This window comes from Prionailurus bengalensis, chromosome D3 (genome assembly GCF_016509475.1).
Source record: "Prionailurus bengalensis isolate Pbe53 chromosome D3, Fcat_Pben_1.1_paternal_pri, whole genome shotgun sequence".
Lineage (NCBI taxonomy): Eukaryota > Metazoa > Chordata > Mammalia > Carnivora > Felidae > Prionailurus > Prionailurus bengalensis.
The window spans coordinates 23,330,172-23,350,185 of NC_057356.1; the positions used below are offsets into that span (position 1 = coordinate 23,330,172).

General features: G+C 46.5%; 2 protein-coding genes across 8 annotated transcripts in view; one reads left to right on the top strand and one right to left on the bottom strand.

Annotated features, from left to right (window-relative positions):
• Positions 1 to 14,235, bottom strand: part of EWSR1 (EWS RNA binding protein 1) — a 27,460-nt gene extending 13,225 nt beyond the window's left edge. For 3 of the 5 annotated variants that reach the window (XM_043558011.1, XM_043558010.1, XM_043558012.1), the window contains exons 1-6: positions 14,156 to 14,235; positions 10,182 to 10,218; positions 9,988 to 10,039; positions 7,858 to 7,981; positions 3,356 to 3,542; positions 1,242 to 1,409 (exon numbers count right to left, since the gene is read on the bottom strand). In XM_043558011.1, the coding sequence (XP_043413946.1) occupies positions 1,242 to 1,409; positions 3,356 to 3,542; positions 7,858 to 7,981; positions 9,988 to 10,039; positions 10,182 to 10,218; positions 14,156 to 14,168 (581 nt within the window). In that variant the 5' untranslated portion in view covers positions 14,169 to 14,235. Of the gene's footprint in view, positions 1 to 1,241; positions 1,410 to 3,355; positions 3,543 to 7,450; positions 7,469 to 7,857; positions 7,982 to 9,987; positions 10,040 to 10,181; positions 10,219 to 14,155 lie in introns of all 5 variants that reach the window. The other 2 variants (XM_043558009.1, XM_043558008.1) reach the window with 1 other exon arrangement.
• RHBDD3 (rhomboid domain containing 3) lies at positions 13,856 to 19,786 on the top strand. Of its 3 annotated transcripts, none has more exons than XM_043558022.1 (7): positions 13,856 to 14,036; positions 14,960 to 15,107; positions 16,727 to 16,915; positions 17,543 to 17,926; positions 18,827 to 18,989; positions 19,078 to 19,365; positions 19,452 to 19,786. In XM_043558022.1, exons 3-7 carry the CDS (start codon positions 16,768 to 16,770, stop codon positions 19,627 to 19,629), a joined length of 1,161 nt encoding a protein of 386 aa, XP_043413957.1. In that variant the 5' UTR covers positions 13,856 to 14,036; positions 14,960 to 15,107; positions 16,727 to 16,767; the 3' UTR covers positions 19,630 to 19,786. The 3 variants fall into 3 exon arrangements, with proteins under 3 accessions (XP_043413957.1, XP_043413956.1, XP_043413955.1); XM_043558021.1 differs by lacking the exon at positions 13,856 to 14,036 and adding an exon at positions 14,306 to 14,417; XM_043558020.1 differs by lacking the exon at positions 13,856 to 14,036 and adding an exon at positions 14,671 to 14,781.
• The last annotated feature ends 228 nt before the right edge of the window (positions 19,787 to 20,014 follow it).

Below are 20,014 nucleotides of genomic sequence, written 5' to 3' on the forward strand. Positions count from 1 at the left end.
GCAATTTTCTCTTGACAATTTGTCCCAAGTTTCAAACTATTTTTCTATGTACGGTATATAGTTTTAAACTTTTAGACATGTCTGATCTATCATCTATGAAATCTGGGCATTAATGAAGGAAAGATGGAAACTTTAGAATTAAGACACTATACAAGAAGCATCAGAAGTTCTTCATCTGCTGACATGGCAACCACATGTCAGGGAAACTAAACCAAGATACCTTCTTGCATAGAAATAAACCTCGAAAAGAACTATTAAACTTTAGATGAACTATGATAATGAAGAAAACAAAACAAAACAACCCCATCATATTAGAAGTACAGTTAAACTAAGCCTCTACCACCACACCCAACAGCATGGCTATACAGACCCAACAGCCTCTCTTCACTAGGTGCACCTATTCAATGGGCCACATTAACTACGTGCAGCAGAAGAGGCGCAACTGGGCTCTGTGAAGAACTCTTGCTGTTAAGCCTGCCCATTGCTGCTCCAAGTTGTGCACTTACCGGGTCAGCTGTATCTGCTTCTAAACCTGTTCACATCTGCTGTGCTCTACTGTGTAAACCAATGAAATTGAGTACAAAACAGGGAACTGCCACCTCTAGCAGAACTAAGTCAACACTTCAGGACACAATTCAGACAATTCATTTGAAAATTTGCTTCTAATTAAACCGTGAGCGAGAAAACTTGCAGTTCTTTCCTCTACTATTAAAAGAAACCCAAACTAGACATTACAGCTGCTGGTGTGGTTAACCTAAGACAGAAAATGTTGAATAAGCCTGTAGACAAAAGTAAAGGCCCTGGCCCGATCATTAAAAGACTTTTGTGCATGAACGGACCTCTGAATTAAGTCAAATATGAAATGATTACAGTGAAGTTTCTTTTCTTTTTTATGTCCTGCACTTTATCCATCCAAACTGCATTGGAGAAGGTGGCTCCCATGGTTGGGTTTACCTGTCTTCATATACCTGTTTTTCATGCATCTGAATTAGCTAAAAGAGCAAAATTAAAAGGAAGAACCTGGAGTGGTAACAATGTTTTCATTTGTATTCAAGAGAAAAGAGTTACTGGCTGCCAGGTACTACTACAGGGACCTAAGACTGATTAATGTAATACTGCATGGCCAGGCTTAAACACTGAGAGAGTCAGATAACCCATTTCACCTAAGGAAGAAGCACGTCAACAGCCTGACAAAAACGATTTTGTTATTCTACTAGCTCACTGGCCAGGAGGATACTGACCTGGTAGGAGGATAAGATGGTGGTGCCGTGACTGGCTGCATGGGGTAGCTCCCAGGTACCTGGGGATAACTGTAGTTACTCTGTCCATATCCTAGGCTGGGCTGGTTGTAACCCCCTGTGCTAGATTGAGGTTGACTAGTCTCAGCGGGTTTGTTACCATCCTGCGGTCTAAAAGGAGAAATAAAAAAGTAAGACTTTTTCCCTCAACCATAAAACTCCCGGGAATAAGAACTCTACAACCTCGGAGCAATGTGCAATGGTAGGATTGAGCTTGGAAGTAAATACAATTGTGAAGTGACCTACATCAAACCCAGTGTTGGTCCAACTGTATTTGCTGGAAGAGGACATGAAAAAAGAGGGAGAATTCATCACACCCACAGAAGAGATACCAACATGTTCCACTTGTTCCACATTAACACAGCTATGAAAGGCAGTTACAAGATTTTCTGCTGCCAATTTAAGTGATTTGGGAGGGGAGGTGGTTTGTTAGGTAAGAAAATGCTTTCTCTCAAAAAGGATGTTGCAGACAGACAAGAAACTTTTTAACAGTAACGCAGAAGTTTTAGTACTGTCTAGTAACTGTGGGTTACTTTATGTTTCTCATTTATTAGGACCAAACCTGAAAACAAATTTTCCTAACTCCGACTGCCACTAATAACTCTAACTTTGCTTGAAAATCTCCATAATGGAAATACCAGAGTAGGGGAGGGACATGCCTCTCACCAATGCTTGGATGAACTGGGAAATATTCTTAAGTGATAAAAACCAATCCCAATCCCAAAGGAAAACAAAAAAATCCAGGGTTTTCTATTACCTCTCAGTCCTAACTGTGCAACAAGACAGTAGCAAAGTGAGCTTGAGCTATTTTAAGCAAACCCCCAAGAATCGGTAGGCAGACCAGACAGGATGTGGAAGTACTGCTTTCTCCAGAGCTGAAATAGGTCACAAGCCCCCTCTTTCCAGTGGAAAAGAGGAGTAGCTGTCACTGGTCACGAGACAGTTTTAAAGTGGTAAGAATTGAAACTCGAGGGAAAAAAAGGAACCAAAAAGAGTAATTTATAAAAACCAATTAATAGATCTGCCCCCCACCCCCACCCCACGGCTTGGATATACTGTTGCAACGGATCATCTAACGGGCCTTTTAACATTTGATAACACTCTGCAATGCCTAGGTCAACTGAAATGGAGCCCTATAGGAATCAGTGAGTTTCACCTAACTACTGCACAGGCCGTCTAGCAGATGCAGACTACCAAGTAGCTCTGATTACTCACTGTGCACATTAGAAGTAATTTCATGAGTGTTTGCCAGAGCTAATTTCTTACCTCTACAGTAGGCAAAAAGTCTAGGTTACAAGTTGATCTTGTTTATTCCCTAAAGTCTTCTTTCAAATCAGAATTCAATGTTCCTTCAAGACTGTATGCAGATGCCACCTATGTGCATTGCCTAAAGCAAAGACCTGAAATCTTCTGTTAAGTAATAATATTGTTTACCTGCTAATTAGTCATGGAGTATGAAATGTGTTTGCCCAAATATTCACCCCATAACAGGATATCCAGTTAAGAATGTATACTTGCCTGTGGTATTTAGAAAACCAAACTACATAATACAGAAAAAAACATGTCAATTCCTTCAGCTAAGACACCACTGTAGGACTTCCCACCTCCCCTTTACTGTGAACTGCCATGTTTTTCCCAAAGAGAAACGTGTTACCCATTTACAAGGCCAATAAAACCAAAGATAAAAGCACCAATAGTACACCTCTATCAGCTTTGTTGTGAGGGAAAACACACACCCGATTTTTTTCTGGGTTTGGTAATAGCCTCTTATCCTAAAAGATCACTCTTCTGAAACTAGACCATCTGGCCAGTGACATTCCTCATCTTGGCCCCTGGATGGCACCACTTCTCTACTAAATGGAGAACAATGTATTTGTGGTGTGTCCTAGCACATTAGCCTGATGATTGTAAGCACACAGTCAACACTTAAAAGTATGTTAAGAGTAACCATCAAAAAGGAATGAAATCCTGGACACTCTTAAGTGTGCATAGTTGCTCTCTTTCCCGAAAATAGATTGATGCCCTGCAGAATCAGAACTAGGTGAGCATGGCCTTACCTTGCAGGTGCAGTGGCTGCCGGCTGCTGCCCATAGGCTGGGTAAGCAGGCTGAGTGCCATATGCAGACTGGGCTGCATAGGAGGCCTGGGTGGTAGTGACCGTAGCAGTGGTGGTATCATAAGCACCAGAGCCGTACCCCTGGACAGGCTGGCTGTACGCCTGGGGGGCAGTTGGAGTAGTATAACCTAGAACAAAGGACAGCTATATCAGATTCCTGGCTCTTCAGAGATCTGCCTATACACTCATTAACAGAACAATTTGTAAACAAACCACCTACTTTCAACCACAATATTTAGCCCCTTAAATATTTCCCGTTCAGCGACAAACCAGTATTTAAAGCCTAAGTTCTCTGAAAAGTCGCCCACTTTTCAGCAAAGCACTCTCCTTTGCTCTACAACCACACGTAACAGAAAGGAGGAAATAGGGTATGTTACAGAAAACAAGGTTCTTGCTGCAGCCCCCCACCCCCTGCCCGAATGAATAGGAGAAAAGTCGGCTTTTGCTAAATCTACTCTGGTTTTGCTAGCAGGCCTTCTTACCAATTTTATTGACTAACTAGTTAAGTACCCCCAAAAACTCTCAAGCAAGAATAAAACATCCCAGAAAGGGAAAAGCCAATGAGACATTGCTAAAATAGCTAAAAGTAATGATCCAGGTACTAGTTTCAGCAATAAAACCTGTAATTTGGAATTACTTTACTTTCAATCCCAATTACTCCAAAACGGACAGTTCAGGTTTAAGGAAACTGAATCACAGAGAACACATGTTTAATCTTCAGTGGGAGATATTAAGAACAAATGAACACTCCAACAATTGCTACTTCTGTTTCAGGTAACAACTAAAAAGATGTTTGTTACCAGCACCAAGTTTTGAAATGGCACTCAAGTAATAAGACACTACAAATTATATTACTTAAGTATAACCAATGAAGGTTATCCTATTTGACCTTTCTGATAATGATTTTAACTAAACTTAATACTCCCCAAATAAACCTTTAAAAGATAAATATTTTTCACATAATAAAACCATCTGAGATTCTAGGCTTGTCATCAAACTACCCATACACCCCTTCCTTTCTTCACCCACCACAAGCAAAAAGGTCTTTTTCCCATTTGGCAATATTGGAAGTAGACCCTAGAGTTAGCATCACAAAGACCTGCCCTCACTGGGAGAAGGCAGACCAAGGTAGACTCTCTCCCTAGTTTGTGCCTCTACCAGACCAGGCAGGATGCAAACCCTTTCATCTGCAACTTGAGCTTGCAGTGTGACAAAAGGCCCCCAAATCTGCAGCTTCTAACTTGAATCCTCCTCCTGTGAGACGTCTTATAAACTTCCCTGGTACTGGGCTCTTCTCTGACTCCTCATGGTCAATGAGCACAAGTAAGCCATGCAACAAAAAGTTGGGTCTAGTTCTCAGCATTTATACCCACCAAAAAATAGTCTGTATCTCAACTAAAGTAAAAAAAAGTTTCAGCACTTAAAAACAAATCTTGAATTAAGACTGCTCATTTTAGTTAGGATTTAGGGCCTTAACCTTTAGTAAAGTGTCCTCACTATACACACATTATTAGCCAATACCAACTTCCCTCTGTACAATCTAAAGTTATCACCTCTTGTTGGACAGACTAATACTTTCTTCTCCATCCCAAACATTTTAAGTAAATTCTAAAGTTAATTATACACAAAGACAGTTATTTCCTTCTCAAAACTGCTAGGCTGAAATGTATATGAAAGCATAATGCACCAAACAGAAAGCCCCAAGCAATGGAAGTTTTTTGAGCTGGCATGTCGTTCGTCTGCTTATTTAATTTAAAAGTTCTCTGCAGAGTCCTAATGTCAAACATATAAAGCACTCATTTATTTAAATTTAACTGGAATCTAATTCCACCTACCCTATTACTCCTACACAGATTTTTTCCCCCCTACAGATGACAGGGCCATCTATAAGATTCACAAGGGCAAGTAAAAACAACAAACTATGACTGATCAGGCCAACAACTGATGTCATAAAACTACGCAGTAACTGTTAGAGCCTTGTAGTGCTAAAGATTAAGGTAATAGACACTGGGTTAATTAATAATCTTTAAAATAATCTGTAGTACCCACACAAACAGCCAGGCAAATGAGCAAAAATTAACAGAGCAAAATGATTTAATGACAATAAAAACAACTGACAGCAAAAAGACAACACATCTCCTCTGTGCTGATGACTTTAAGGAAAAAGGAAACATTACACAAATCAAGCAAAATTTTTATTCGACTTGAATGGTAAAAATTGAAGTTTCGGATTTTTATTCTAAGTAATGAGACAAGATTTATATGGCCACTTTCTCTTAAAGTTTAATACAGAAAAAAACTCTATTAAGAGAAAAGGGTCTTTTCATACATTCCTTCCAGTAACTATCTGATGACTTTTATGTGTAAACACAGCACGATGTAAGGACAAAAGTGTCTGAACCCATTCACTGCCTGTGAAGGTTCCTAACTTAGTTTGGTTTGGCCTCAGTTTTGCCCATCAGGTTTAATTTTGATGTCTACACTTCAAAGATCAATGGGAGCACTAAGGGAGGTATAAATGGTTCTCCATAAACTATAAAATCCATATAAACAGTCCTTATTAAGTGCAATCTCTTGCTCATTAAAGCCACTGGTTTCTGTATCAGAATGTCCTATGTTTTTGTACTCATTATAGAACTTGTCCATTTAATGACAATGAGAACACATGACTCTAAAGAACCTAGAAGACTCCTGTATTTCCTATAAATGACTTTATCATGTCCCTATAAAATGATCTAGACTCCAAAGGCTAGATCTAAGCTGTATTATTTATTTTCAAATGATACTTGTTTTTAAAATCGAGTGAAGGTAGTCAAAAGCTTCTGTTTACAAAATAAATAAATCCCAAGGATGTAATGTACAGCACCTTGACTATAGTTAATAAACTGTCTTGTATATTTTAAAGTTGGTAAGACACTGTATCTTAAATGTTCTCAATGCAAGAAAAAAAATTTGTTAACCATGTGTACCAACAGATGTTAACTAGAATTATTGTGGCAATCATTTCACGACATATACAAATATGGAATCATTATGTTGTATACCTGAAACTAATATTGTATGCTCATTATGATCAATAAAAAACTCTAGTAGCTTGGTATGTAAAGTTCACCTCACGATTTCAAAATTGAATCTCACAATTCAAATTGCATGGTACTAGTTCCAGCTTTTCTTCCAGTACTAACACCAACAGGAAGTGCAAACATTTCTCATGCTATATGAGATATGCATTAATTACACAGATTAGGGAATTCTTCCCATCAAATCCAGGACATTGTCACTCAATGACATAAATTACATATATAGGTTTCCCCCTACTAAAGACTCTTGATTAATAGAACAGGGAACTAAAAATAGTTGGAAAATTAGAGTTTTTACATCTTTAAAACTACTGTATACTCAATATTCTCTTATAATAATAAAGACGGGAGTGGGTGGGTGAGGAGAAGGTAGGGATTCTAAAATGTTATGCAGAAACACTAAACATAAAAATTCTTATAAATTTTTCACATATTCCACTCAATCCTAGTATTAGGGTATACTTTGTTCTAATTCTCAGAGTAGTTTATTTTTTTGGCTCCTTGGAATGCTGGTACGACATACTATGAATTAAAATAATTAACATTTAAAACAGAAAATAAAATGTGTCTGGACTGGAAACCAACCAAGAGACAAACATTACATGCAGGGTGGCAGTCTGTTCCTCTAAATAAATCTACTCATGCAATCTATTCTTCAGGGAATAGGAGGAAGTCAGCTGGGGAATAGTTATCTGAAATACCTTTGGGAAAGTGAACTATTATTAGGGCCTGACAGAAAATAATGTAAAATAAAGCATAACCTTTCCCAAAATCACAAAAAGAAAAGGACATGGATCTGTGAATGGCACCTGAAGCAATTTCCCATTAGCACCTTGTTGTGTGTGATGTTAGAAAGTTTGAGGGTTAAACAGATGGAAACACCTAAAGGGTCAACATTACAGGGTTAGACAAGATGGAAAGCATTTCCCATGCAAGAATGAGCAGGATAGTCAAACCTGTACTGGTCCCTTCTACTGTGGAAAGCACAAAACAAAAAGTAGAGGGTACACTATCAGATGAAGCAAACAGATGTGAAAATCAGTTTGATTTTAAGCAGCTCACTTTAAGGCGGCTCATTCTTACCCAGTATTACCATTAGCACAATCTTTTATATATTCTCCATTTGGTTATGAAATTATTCAATACACTGTATGAAATAGTTAATAGAAAATTATCCCACCCACATTCTATTACAGATCCTTTAGGAGAACTAAGGAAAGAAAAAAGAGACCAAAAAAAGTGCTCCTCCTAAAAATAAAGGATCCCCAAATGCCAAAGTATGGACCAGAATATACAGAATAACAAGATTCTTAGCAAACTCCCAGTGGCTATGACCCAAAAGTCTCTCCAAGGCAGGCCTTACCAGCAGGAGGTTGTCCATAAGAAGTTGCATAGGCAGTCTGCCCATAGGTCGCAGTGGTCTGAGCCTGGGTATAGCTGACATCAGTGGGCTGTCCATAGGTTCCATAACTTTGCTGCCCATATGCCTGCTCAAAGAAAACGCATGCAGGAAGTTCATATGTAAACCTGGTATTTTAGCAATAAAATAGATCGACTTATTTCTGAGTTTCCAAATTGGGAGACCAAAGCCAAAAATATTGCTTTCTAGTAAAAAGACTGGAAAAAACAGACAAGTGATTACATTATCACAAATGCTTGTTTTCCCTTATCTAATTCACTCATATTTTCGTAAACTTAACTACAAAAAAGTTCCTGAGATAATTAGGCAAAATCTCAGTTAACATACAAGAGATTAACAAGAGACTCTCAAGGGATGGGCAATAAGGGAACAGGTGCATAATTGCCAACACTTAGTGTAGCAGTTTTAGCAGCTGGAAACAAATGTTAGGAAGGCAAAATGAGCCAAAGGAAAGGGGAATTTCCAAAAGGAAAATGGGATTAAAATCTGTTGATTTGATAACCAGATTTTCAGCCTGACATACAGATTTAAAAACTATTACATCACTTCAAAAACAAAAAAACAAAAACCAAACCAGAACACCAAGTGTCTCCTCTTAAGATTAACATATCAAGGGCAGTCTTTTGAACCTGGACTTTAGTTAATACTTAAAACCTGGCAAGGAAGAGGTATTCTTCCAGGTTATTAGCAAGATTACATTTGAGATTTGAATGACCAATTATGTAAGATCTGCCAGACACTTCACAATCTGTCTGTCCTAGGATGTTTCCATGGAAGAATTATCAGCACCCATTTAATGTATGGATCATTTCAGAATTTGAAGTGATCTTAAGAATTCTAGGATGATAGTTTCTAACACGTGTTGGCCTAGGCTTTTTCTTTTTTTTAACTTTATACTCACTTGAGTTTTTATTTATCATTAAAAAAATTTTTTTTAAATATTTATTTTTGAGAGAGAGAGAGAGAGAGAGAGAGAGACAGTGCTCAAGTGGGGGAGGGGCAGAGAGAGGGGAAACAGAATCTGAAGCAGACTCCAGGCTTTGAGGTGTCAGCACAGAACCCAATGTGGGGCTCAAACCAACAAACCGTGAGATCATGACGTGAGCTGAAGTCGGACGCTTAACCGAGTGAGCCCCCCAGGTGCCCCCACTTGGGTTTTTTTTTTTTAATTTTTATTTTTGAGAGAAAGAGAATACAAGTGGTGGGGGGGAAGGGGGGGCGGGTAGAGAGAAAGGGAGACACAGAATCTAAAGTGGGCTCCAAGCTGTCAGTGCAGAGCTTGAGTTGGGGCTCAAACTCACAAACCATGAGATCATGACCTGAGGCAAAGTCAGGCACTTAAATGACCAAATGAGCCATCCAGGTACCCTGGCCTAGGCTTTTAAACACAAGCTCCTGTACTGGAAAGGGCTCAGAGGCTCTGTAGCTAAGCAGCCATACTTAGCAGAGCTGATCCTGCCATTTACTGTGTGAACACTGGCAAATGACATATCTATGCACTGCAATTTTTTGTATTGACAGAATTGCTGTATAATAAAGTTAAATAAATTTAAACAGAATATAGTATGTAGACAGACCTAGCACAAAACAAGGCACTTAACTTGAGAAATGATACCAGAAAGGTATAGGGAGCTAGCAATTCCCAGTTTGAGAATGGTGTCATTTCACTCCCACTGTGAAAGTTTAAAACACCTGGGTATTTTTATGATTACAAGCACATTATACTTTCCTATTACTGAATTTTTAAAAAATATCTGTATCTGTTATTGTTTTTTTTTTTAATTTTTTTTTCAACGTTTATTTATTTTTGGGACAGAGAGAGACAGAGCATGAACGGGGGAGGGGCAGAGAGAGAGGGAGACACAGAATCGGAAACAGGCTCCAGGCTCTGAGCCATCAGCCCAGAGCCTGACGCGGGGCTCGAACTCACGGACCGCGAGATCGTGACCTGGCTGAAGTCGGACGCTTAACCGACTGCGCCACCCAGGCGCCCCTGTATCTGTTATTGTTTTAATGGCTGACAGAAACATTTTGCTTGGGGATGCAATCATATGCAATTATCTTAAAGATTACCTGGGTGGTCTGTGCATATCCTTGAGTGGGCTGGGCGGTGTAAGCACTGTAGCTGTAAGAAAAATTAAATTCAAGAACTGAATACAGAACATTCAGATTCCATCACAAAATTCTCTATAACTCCAGGAGACTTGGTACTCTAAAAACAGTATAATCAATCACACCCAAAGTCCTGTTATAAAAGACTGACTTACCCCTGCTGGGCTGCAGCTTGGCTGTAGGTACTGTAATCTAGAGGAAACAAGGAGAGAAAATAGTGTCAAGTCAGCAGAGGCAAGGAAAAAGAAAAAAAGGGGTGAAGGAATTCAGGTGGCAGAGATAAATTCTTTAAATTGTTGAGAGGAAGTACAGGCCAATACAGGTTCCAATAAGTGCCTCTTGCCTCTCAACATCAAACCAAAAAATAAGTCTAAGCCAGTTAAATTCAAAGTTTGAATATAGTGCCAGCTAATGAGGTCAAGATCAGCTGATTTGGCAGAGCTACTTTGAAGGTTCCCATGACCACAAACCCCCCTTAACTGCAGGCTGTCATTTCAAATACATGGATCATCAGCCTAAGACTAACAAAAAAACCCCAAGATGAACCAACAGGATCAGAAGTTTTACCTTCATATAAAAACGAAGCATGCCACAATATCACAATGTTTAACATCAGACTGGTTACATCAGTCACTACACCTCCTCAAAAACTAGTTTTTCTATCACTCCCTCACTTTAGCAAGTTAGACCAACCAAAATTCCCTAGCAGGACTGTGACATGGAATGGCAAAAAGGAGAGCCATCTCAATCCAGTGTTTTAAAGGCCTTCCTAAGTATATCAGGGTTACATGTGTACAGTTAAGTCAGAAGCTAGACACGACATAAATCCCAGCAGTTAAAAGTTTCAGAATCTGAAATGTGGCAGAGAAGAAAGCACGGGAGTAATTTGGTTTTAGGTAATATCTTTTAAAAACTCAAAATGATTTCAATTCTAAAGAAAACAAACGAACCCACAACTTTTCTTCTTTTCTCTTTCTACATAATCCTTCCCATAATTTCCTTTTTCATATGAAATTTACAACATGCACAGAAAGGAACTCTGGTTCACTGAGGTGTCTACAAGTAGTGAAAATAGAAAATAAAATGATTAAGAAGTTTTCACAGCACTACTGAACTTGACATATATTTTTAAAGTTAATTATTTTTGAGAATTCTGCCCAATGCTTTACTTTCCACAAGAAATACTTATCTTCTTCTATGCCAGAAGACAGTACTGCCATTAGTGCTAAACAAAAGGGTCCTTTATTTTCCAATCAGAAAGTAGCCCCTCATTTGAAAACAACAGTGGACATCTATCTCAGCTCTTCACGGATGAGTTTCTATCTACCCCCACTCCATCCAAAGCCTGCCTCACAGTCCACCTGACCCCAAAGCATTTTGCTGAATCTGTCTTCAAGTAGGGTCACCTTTCTACCTCTCTACCTGTAACTACTTTCCTTCCTCTGTACAGCCTTAACACAGAATCCCAAATAATCAACATGATCAAATCAAATGTCCAAAGGGTTTGTATAATGAACAAATTGATTTGTTCAAGACAATCTTAAGGCATTTTCAAAAGCACAAGTCATGCTTCCTATGTAGTGCATAAAAAATAAATGCAAATCACTTCTTCCATGTGGTATTCACAAAACAAACGAAGCATCAAAAATAAAATATTTCAGTCTACGTTTTGTTGGTGTCTTGTATGAGAAATTATTCTAAATTGCTGACATATAAGTTCAACTTTGCAAGAGGACTTTTACACAAGAACAGTTATGTAAAAACAGAAAACTGTCAAAGCTGATATGGAACAACGAATGATCTCAGATCAGCGTGAAACCAGCCCATTTAGTCCCACACGGGTGGGCTAAGGGAGGTAGCAAATTTGTTTCCTGAGAACTTATTTTATTTACCTACAGCACACAAACATTTTACGGACTCAAAAATGTTAGTTACAGAATGGTCAGATTTTTTTTAGCAGTCAGTTATACTTTGTTTTTAACCCTCACATGCGCAGCTGAAGACTCCACTAAAAATACAAGACAAGTTGAGGAGAAGGGAGCCTCCGGAGTGCTGGCAATGTTCTATTTCTTGGTCTGAATGGTGGTTACTCGGGAGTTTGCACTGTAATTCTTTGTTAAAGTGGACATCGACTTCACTTTTCTACCTATAACATACATGAGGGAAAAAACCCACATCTTACATTACCCAAAGTAGTGACTTTCAGATACTTTAGGGTACTCACTATGCAAACAGAGATTTAGAGCTTCAGACTACATAATGAGTTAAAGTCAATATGGAGTAATTTGTGGGAACCAAATATTCTATAAGGTCAATAAGTTCAGGGCTCAAAAAGCACTGAAAAGATCTAGCCTCACTCCTTCATTTTGAACGTAAGGAAACCAAAGTCCATGATTTAAGATCCTCCAGCTGGCCTAATACTGTGTGTCTAACATAAAACGCAATTGTAATTCTAATACAGTACATGGAGGTTTCCAAAAAACATTTTCAGCAAAGTAGACCAAGAAACTGGCATGTCCAGCCTCGCAAAAATTTGACCATACACATTTTGACTCCCCATGCTTAAAGAGGGAAGGGAGAATAGCACTCTTCCCTCACAAAATTCAAACACCGCCAAGGAAGAGGAAGGTGGAAAGGGCTCTGCAGAAACCACTTTCCACCAGGATGTGCCTTGGGCTGTGGTATTTCAGAGTCCTCTCATCTATGGGCACTCTGAACCCATAGCCAGCATTTACCTGCCTGTTTACTGATCACACAGCAGGGGAAGACTTAAAATTGTCCTTAAGTTGCTGGATTCTGGACCCCTTTCAAATTAAATCTCGGAAGGAACCAGAGCTTTTCCGGTCTTCCCTCGACTTCTACCACTGCTTCTAAGGCCTGGTGTTAGATGGCTTAAGAATACCCCCCCCCCCCAGGCAAAAATGCCCCGCCCTACCAAAAACCGCAGGTTAGTGCACAAACAGGCTGCAAACTGCCGGTGATGTTTAGGCTACAAGGTTAAACAACTCACGCATCAAAGACCACCCTAGATTTTCACATTCGAGCTCCCCACCCCCACCCCGGGCTTTCTTTCAAAGTCCAGCCTGCGTCTCCCTTCCCTCTCTCGTATCAGTCCGAGAGATAAACAAGCCCGCCAGCTTAACCTAGTCGAATAAACGTGCGAGGCAACTGCTTAAGAATAATTCAAATGCCGACTTGGGCCTTTTGTTTCTCCTAGGTCAAAGAGGCCAGAATTTCCTTTCGGAAGGGATTTCTGGCCTCGCGATCCAGGCTGGTCTTATTATACAACGGATCTCCCTCGGCATTTGCTGAAAAATGGCCCCGGGAAGCCACTGAATTGCTTTTTGAGGAGAAAAGATAGTGGAATCAATAATAGTAAGAACGAAGCGGGGGGGGGGGGGTTGCTCTGGAGGGGGAAGCACATTCCGCCCAAAGCCCAGTCGGGCAGAAGTTCGGTTTGGGGCTAGAACCCGCCGAGAGGGCAGCTCGGCCACACCGGACGCCCCTGCCGACCGGGCCATGACGGGGCGCCCGCTCATAGGTCGGCACCCCTCGGCTCACAAACCCGCGATGCCTTTTTTGTTTGTTTATTTGCTTTTCCCCCCGGGCTTCTCGGCGAAGCAGAGTCCCCCTCAAGCTTGGGCCGCCTCCCTAAAAATGGGGGTGGGGTGAGGAATCACAGAAGCGGCAGTGCTGCGACTTCTTGAGCAGCCGTCGAGACCTCCCCCCCGCCCGCGCTCCGGTTTAAGGGCGCCGGACTCGAGGCCTTGCCGAGCCCTACCCCCATCCCCACGCGGGGGCCCGGAGGCCTAAGGCCCCGCCCACGTGGCGAGCAGCCCGGAGCGCGGGACCCGACGGCCGCCATACAATAGAGACCACGGCAGGCCCCGCGCGCCCCCGCCGCCGCATGCACCCCGCGCGCCGGGGGCGCCGGAAGATTCCAGAACCGGCCTTCCCGGTGGGGGGAGGGGAGGAGAACTCGAGCCCTCGAGCTCGTCGGGCCCCGGAAGGTACCTCACACCCTTCTCCGCAACTCTATTTAGTCGTCTCGGTCACCCCCTGAGACAAGCGGCCTCACATTTGGGTGTCCCGACCGTCGCCGGCGCGACCGTGGTTTCACCACACTCACCCGTGGACGCCATTTTCTCTCCTTCCTTCTCGTTCTCTCAACGTCCGTCTCCCTCTCGCTTTCCCTCTAGGCGCCGCACTGCGCAGGCGCGAAACCCGCAACCTCGGGCGCTACCATCGAGCCAGGCCGCAGGGGTGAGGGAAGGAGGGATGAACCACAGCCTTCTCGTCCTTCTCGCCTGCAGCTCTTGTCCTAATGTTCTCTCAAAGGCGCTGGGCGTGACATGCGGGCCAAACTAGCGCCGAAGGTTCCGAAGCGGAGGGTGAGCGGGTCTTGGTATCAACCCGGAGTGATTCTCCGTGCAAAGCTAAGCTGTTCGGAATGGTTACGTCCGCTGGCTCTAGGGACCGTCTCTGAAGAGTCTGCCTTGGAGGGACACGGAGGCCGGCGGGAGGGCTGGGGGAAGGGACCCGGGCCTAGAACAACTGCTGACTAATCGGCGGACGGCGGGGGACGGGAGGGCGGGGGAAGAGGTGGCGAGCCAGCCCGGCCGGGGTCACGCGCCCGAGTGCAACCAGAATGGGCTCGGGGCTCTCAGACCTCTCCGGGAAGCTAGAGTCCCGACTCCCAGCCGGGGCCCCACCTGGCATTCCGGGGGCGGGGGAGGGGGGGGAACGCGCTCTGCAGTGAGTACCCCGGACACGTGGCCTGGGCCGGAGGGGGGAGGGGGCCGAGGCGGGTGGGCTAGATGGGACGCCCCCCGAACGTAGCGCGCCAGATCCTAAGAGCCCCCCCCCCCAGTAACGGTCAACGTTGAGAGTGCCCTTTTAGTACCCCCCCCATCCAATACCCTTGTTTTTACAGAAGGGGAAACTGAGGCCCAAGGAATTTGTGTGCTTTTCCTAAGTCACAAAGCTGAGTCCGACCCACGCTCTGGGACTCCCACTTTATCGCTCGGAAGAATCTTCCCGGTTCTTGTCTTCTCATTGCGTCCTCCAGTCTTCCTAGTAAGGTAGGCAGGGTCTGATGGTGCACAGCCCCATTTTATCGATGAAGAGACTGAGGCCCAGAGGGTTCCAGTCCCAGTTCTGTTTGTCCGTGTGCAAGTCTTTCACCCTTGTAAGGTGCCCTGGGTACAATGGTTGTGAAGGTGCAGAAGGAGGGAGGCTTGCAGTGGTTTTCTTGGCTCTGGGCAAGGCTGGCACCTGTCTGCCTTTCTGGACTCCGTCTAGTCTCCTCAAACGTGCTCAGGCCCAAGGAAGCACAGGGCTCACCCAAATCTTTCAGCCGGACCTGGAAGCAAGCCAGTGTCTCTCTTTCAGTGAACACGTACGGGAAACTTGGGGATGAGTAAGAGGAGGGCACTCCCACCTGCCCCCTGTCCAGACCATCCGCTCAGGAAAAAAGACAGGCCAAGCTGTACTCACTAGATAGGATAAGATCTATGACCCATGACATGGCGGGCCAGGGCAAGAGACAGGGACATTTGAACTGGGCTTCAAGGGGTGTATAGGAGTTTGCCTATTGGAGAGCTGAAGGGAGGGACATTGCAGGCAGAGGAACTTTCTACATTCTTCCTGCAGGAAACTGGCAGGTGGGTTTTGATGCTGAGGTTGCTCTTGGGAAAGGAGCAGATGAAGCAGTCTTCTTGTCTCTGGGCTTTTGCTTTCTGCCTCATGAGATCGGCTCACTCGGAGGCTCCAGGCCTGGCTGGGGGTGAGAAGGTTTCAGCAAGGCCTGTGCCTTGTGGGCTGGGAGTTGGCTTTTTTGAGGGCCAGACTGAACCAGCCAGGCTGGAGCAGCTGCTTCCATGTTGAGGAGCCACCCCCCCCCCCCTGCCCCCCACCTCACTGGTGGCTAGTTATCTCTGCCTCCTCCCACAATTAGCTGGGATGGCTACAGTTTTTGAGCAGGAGCTGTGGGCTGGGCCCTGCCTTAGTCCATTTCTTTTTCTCACTGTATGAGGAAAGGATTTTCTTAATCCCCATCTTACAGATGAGGAAGGAGAGGCCCAGAGGATGGAAAACTTGTCCAGGGATGCACAGCAGGAAGGAGTGGAGGGGACACTGGAAGGAGGGCTAGGGCCAGAAGGGCTGTACTCATAGCTGAAGAAAGGGAATGTCTCTGTCTCTCTGCACTTAGGGTGTGGGACTCTTGCCCCTCCTCCAGGCCTTCTGCCTTAGCCCCTTCCGAATCTGCCTGCCGACTGGTTGGCCTCACCCTGTGTCAAGGGCAGCTGAGCCCCTCTAGAGCTCTAAGGCTGGGCACAGTGGAGGGGAGAAGGGAGAAAGGTGGCTGGTCTGCAACCCGAGGGAAGAGGGAGGCAGAGGAAAGCTGGAGATGACCCTTAGTTTGTCCTGGAGTGCTGCACCCCTTTTTTTGGGAGTCCAGAGCCCCAGATCAACTCACAGCCCTTTTGGTCTGGCTCCTCACCATCCTCACACAGGCAGAGGGGATGGCAGGATGGCTAAGCACATGGTTAGGGTCCGAGCTCTATGGTTGAGTTGCTGGACCTGCCTCTCCAGCTTCAGTTTCTACTTCTGTAAAATGGAGCCATTGGGAGGGTAGTTGAAAGGAAGTTGGGTGAAAATTGCAGTAATAACTATTGTTATTGTTTTCCTTTACTCCTAGCACACAGCCTCAAGACCACTCTTGACGCCTTCAGCCGTGCTATGCATGCCAGAGGTCCCCCTGGCCCACTGTCCCCGGCACTGCCTCTTGCCTCCTCTGTCCTGATGCTGCTGCTGAGCTGCCTGTGGCTGGTGGGGGCTGGCCCCAGCCTTGCCCTGGCCCCAGAGCTGCTGCTGGACCCTTGGCAGGGTGAGAGCCAGCCCCATGGACCTTGGAAGAGGCAGGAGACTTAGGTAGGGCCTAAGACCAGTTCATGGGAGCGGCATGCATCATACACTGGTCAAGCAGAGAGAGGACCCAGTGCCCCCAGTGGCCTTGGACAGGAGCATGCCCAGCTCATCCACAGCCAAGAAGGGAGGGCGGAGCACCTAGGCAGAGGGGCCAGCAGAGCTGTGGGAGCCTGTGAGTAGGTATTCTTTTCAGATGGCTTTCTTTTTTGGTGGTTTTCTCTTAAAATAAGAACTAAGGCTTTCAGCTTAGTACAGGAATGTTCAGGAGGTCCTGGGAGTTTGAGGAGTGACCCCAGCTGAGTGTTTCCCATCAGACGTTAAGTGACTCATCCATAGTTGGGTTGCTCTTGAGAAGACTGAGTGGTGTCTCCAGCATGTTCGGTTAACACAGTAGGGGAGCAGCCGCAGCATTTAGAAGCCCTTGGTCCCTTTCACGAGTAATTACAGTGCTGGCAGTGGGCAGACTTTGGCTCCTGGGGAGAGGAGGCTGGCTTAGTGGGTATTCTGTAGAGGGTAACTACCACTCTGGGACAGCCTTGGGGGTTAGGGCCACTAACCTGGCACATAAGATCCTTTTCTCTCCCAGCACACCGTCTGCTGACCCACGTCCTGGGCCACACGGCCCTACCTGGCCTCCTCCTGAGCCTGCTGCTCCTGCCCACACTGGGCTGGTGGCAGGAGTGCCACCTGGGCACGCTGCGGTTCCTGCATGCCTCTGCCCTGCTCGCCCTGGCTGCTGGGCTAATGGGTGTGCTGCTGGCAGGCCTCGGGGTACCCAGCGCAGCTGGTGGCTGTGGCTACATGCCTGTCCACCTGGCCATGCTGGCGGGGCAGGGTTACCACCCTAGACAGCCCCAGGGGGTACTGCCACCGTGGCTGCTGCCGTGGCTGCTGCTTGCCTTGACACCAGTGCTCAGCTCCGAGCCACCCTTCCTGCAGCTATTGTGCGGCCTCCTTGCTGGCCTCGCCTGTATCCTTTGCCTGGGTCCAGGGCCCACGTGGACATGTGGGTTCTGTGGCTGGGCCCCCAGGCTGCCTGGGAGGGAAGCAGCGCAAGGAGGTCAGGTCCTTGCAGGTCAGCTGTGCAAACACATTCTGGGAGCATCTGTGAGTCTTCTTCTGGCCAGACTGGGCGGGGGTGGAGCTGAGGGCTAATGGCCAGGTAGAGGCACCAACTATAATATAAAGGGGAGCCCTCCCCTACGGAGGCGGCATCTGAGCTGAGATGTGCAGGATGAAGGGTTCAGGGCAAGTGAAAAAGAGCAGGCCAGGCAGAGGGTGCAGGAAGTGCAAGGCCAGGGTGAGAGTGAGCCCCGGGGCTCAGCACTGAAAGGTGGAACACGTGTGGCTGGCGGTGCAGGTGTGTTGAACACAGGCTTTTGCTCCAAAGATGCTCCGTGCCTATTGGGGAAACCGTGCCTTTGGAGAGAACAGTGGGCACAGGCTTACCCGCTGTGGCTTTTTAGGACTGGGGACACCAGTTGCCCAGGCCTGGCTGTATCCTGCAGTGGGGAGTACGTTGCCCTGGCTGAGGGCAATGAGGGGGGTGTCACTGGGCACAAGGGTGGGCCTTGAGTCAGACCGGAGAGCTCTGGGAACAGAGCAGGCAGGGGATGCCGGAGACGAGGGGATAGAGCTTTTGTGGGGAGATACACCTGCCTCCCCCTCTAACTGGCTGAGTAGCTTCGGGCAGGTTCCTTTTCCTAGAGCTGCTGACTAGGATGACAACACACCCCTTGCTGAGCCACAGTGAGGAGATAGATGTGAGGGAATGCCTGTCACCACTTGGCCCAGGGCCTGGCATGCAGTGTGGGCTCACCCCTGCTGGTTTTGGTTTTCCTTGACCGGCCGCCCTGCCCCGGGCAGACAGATGCAGCCGGGGCCTTCCGGTGGCTGGAGCTCTCTGAGCGGCGGCTGCAAGCACTGCAGGAGGGCATCTTGTGCAGGGCCCTGGCAGAGTGCTGGCCGGTCAGACTCCTTCCTACCCCAGGCAGCCTGGCCGAGCTGCCGGTCACCCATCCTGCCGGAGTCAGGTGAGAGTTATGCCAAAGACGGCGGCCCCGCCGGTGTAATCCGCAGCAGTGCTGGCAGTCAGGCCCTCTTCTGCTTCTGCTTCTCCAGGCCTCCCGCCCCCGGACCTCTTTACACAGCCTCCCCTAGCCTCTGGTCCCGCAGCGAAGGCTCAGCCCACCTCCCCCCAGGCCTAGGGCCTGTGCAGCTGACCTGGGAGGGCTCCTCTGAGGTGGGCCTGGCCTGGACCGGGCCTGTCTTGCCCCCAGGGACCCCGCTGTGGGCAGCCCTGGATGAGCAGATGCTGCAGGAGGGGATCCAGGCCTCACTCCTTGAGGGGCCAGCCCAGTGTCCTGAGAGCCCGCTACGGCTGCCTAAGTCCTCTGTCTCCTCTCTGCGGTAAGGCGGTTGGGTGGGGGTGGGGTCCCCTGGTGCAGGGGCTGGAGGTGGCCCTGACATTCCCTCCCTGTCCCCCCATCCCACAGGTTGCAGCAGCTGGAGCGCATGGGCTTCCCCACAGAGCAGGCAGTGGTGGCACTGGCAGCCACGGGCCGAGTGGAGGGTGCCGTGTCCCTGCTGGTTGAGGGGGAGGTGGGCACTGAGGCCTTAGTGACTCAGGGGAGGGGTGGACCCGCCCACCCTGAGGGCCCTGGTCCCCCCTAGCACATGCAGGCCCTTGGGTGACGAGGGGCTCGGCCTGTGGTTGGGGAGTCGGAGCCCCAGCCCTGTCTGCTGAGAGTCACAGTGTGGTGCAGGAGAGGCCCCTCTGGCACCCCACCCTGGTACCGTTCAGAATAAAAACAGTGCACTTTTCAACCTAGACCTCCTCGGGAGCAGCAGTTGTGTCTGACTCTTCTGTGTTGGCAGCAAGGGGGATGAATGAATGAGCGGGGAGGGACTGACTGATTTCAGGCAAACAGCTCCTTGATGTGCAGAGACCAAGGCTGAACTGCAGCCTCTTCCTGGGGAAGCTACACCCTCCACCTCGGGGCATAGAAGACCCTCTGCTGAGGAGCAATCTTGTTTCCCAGCTGATTTCTACCCAGCC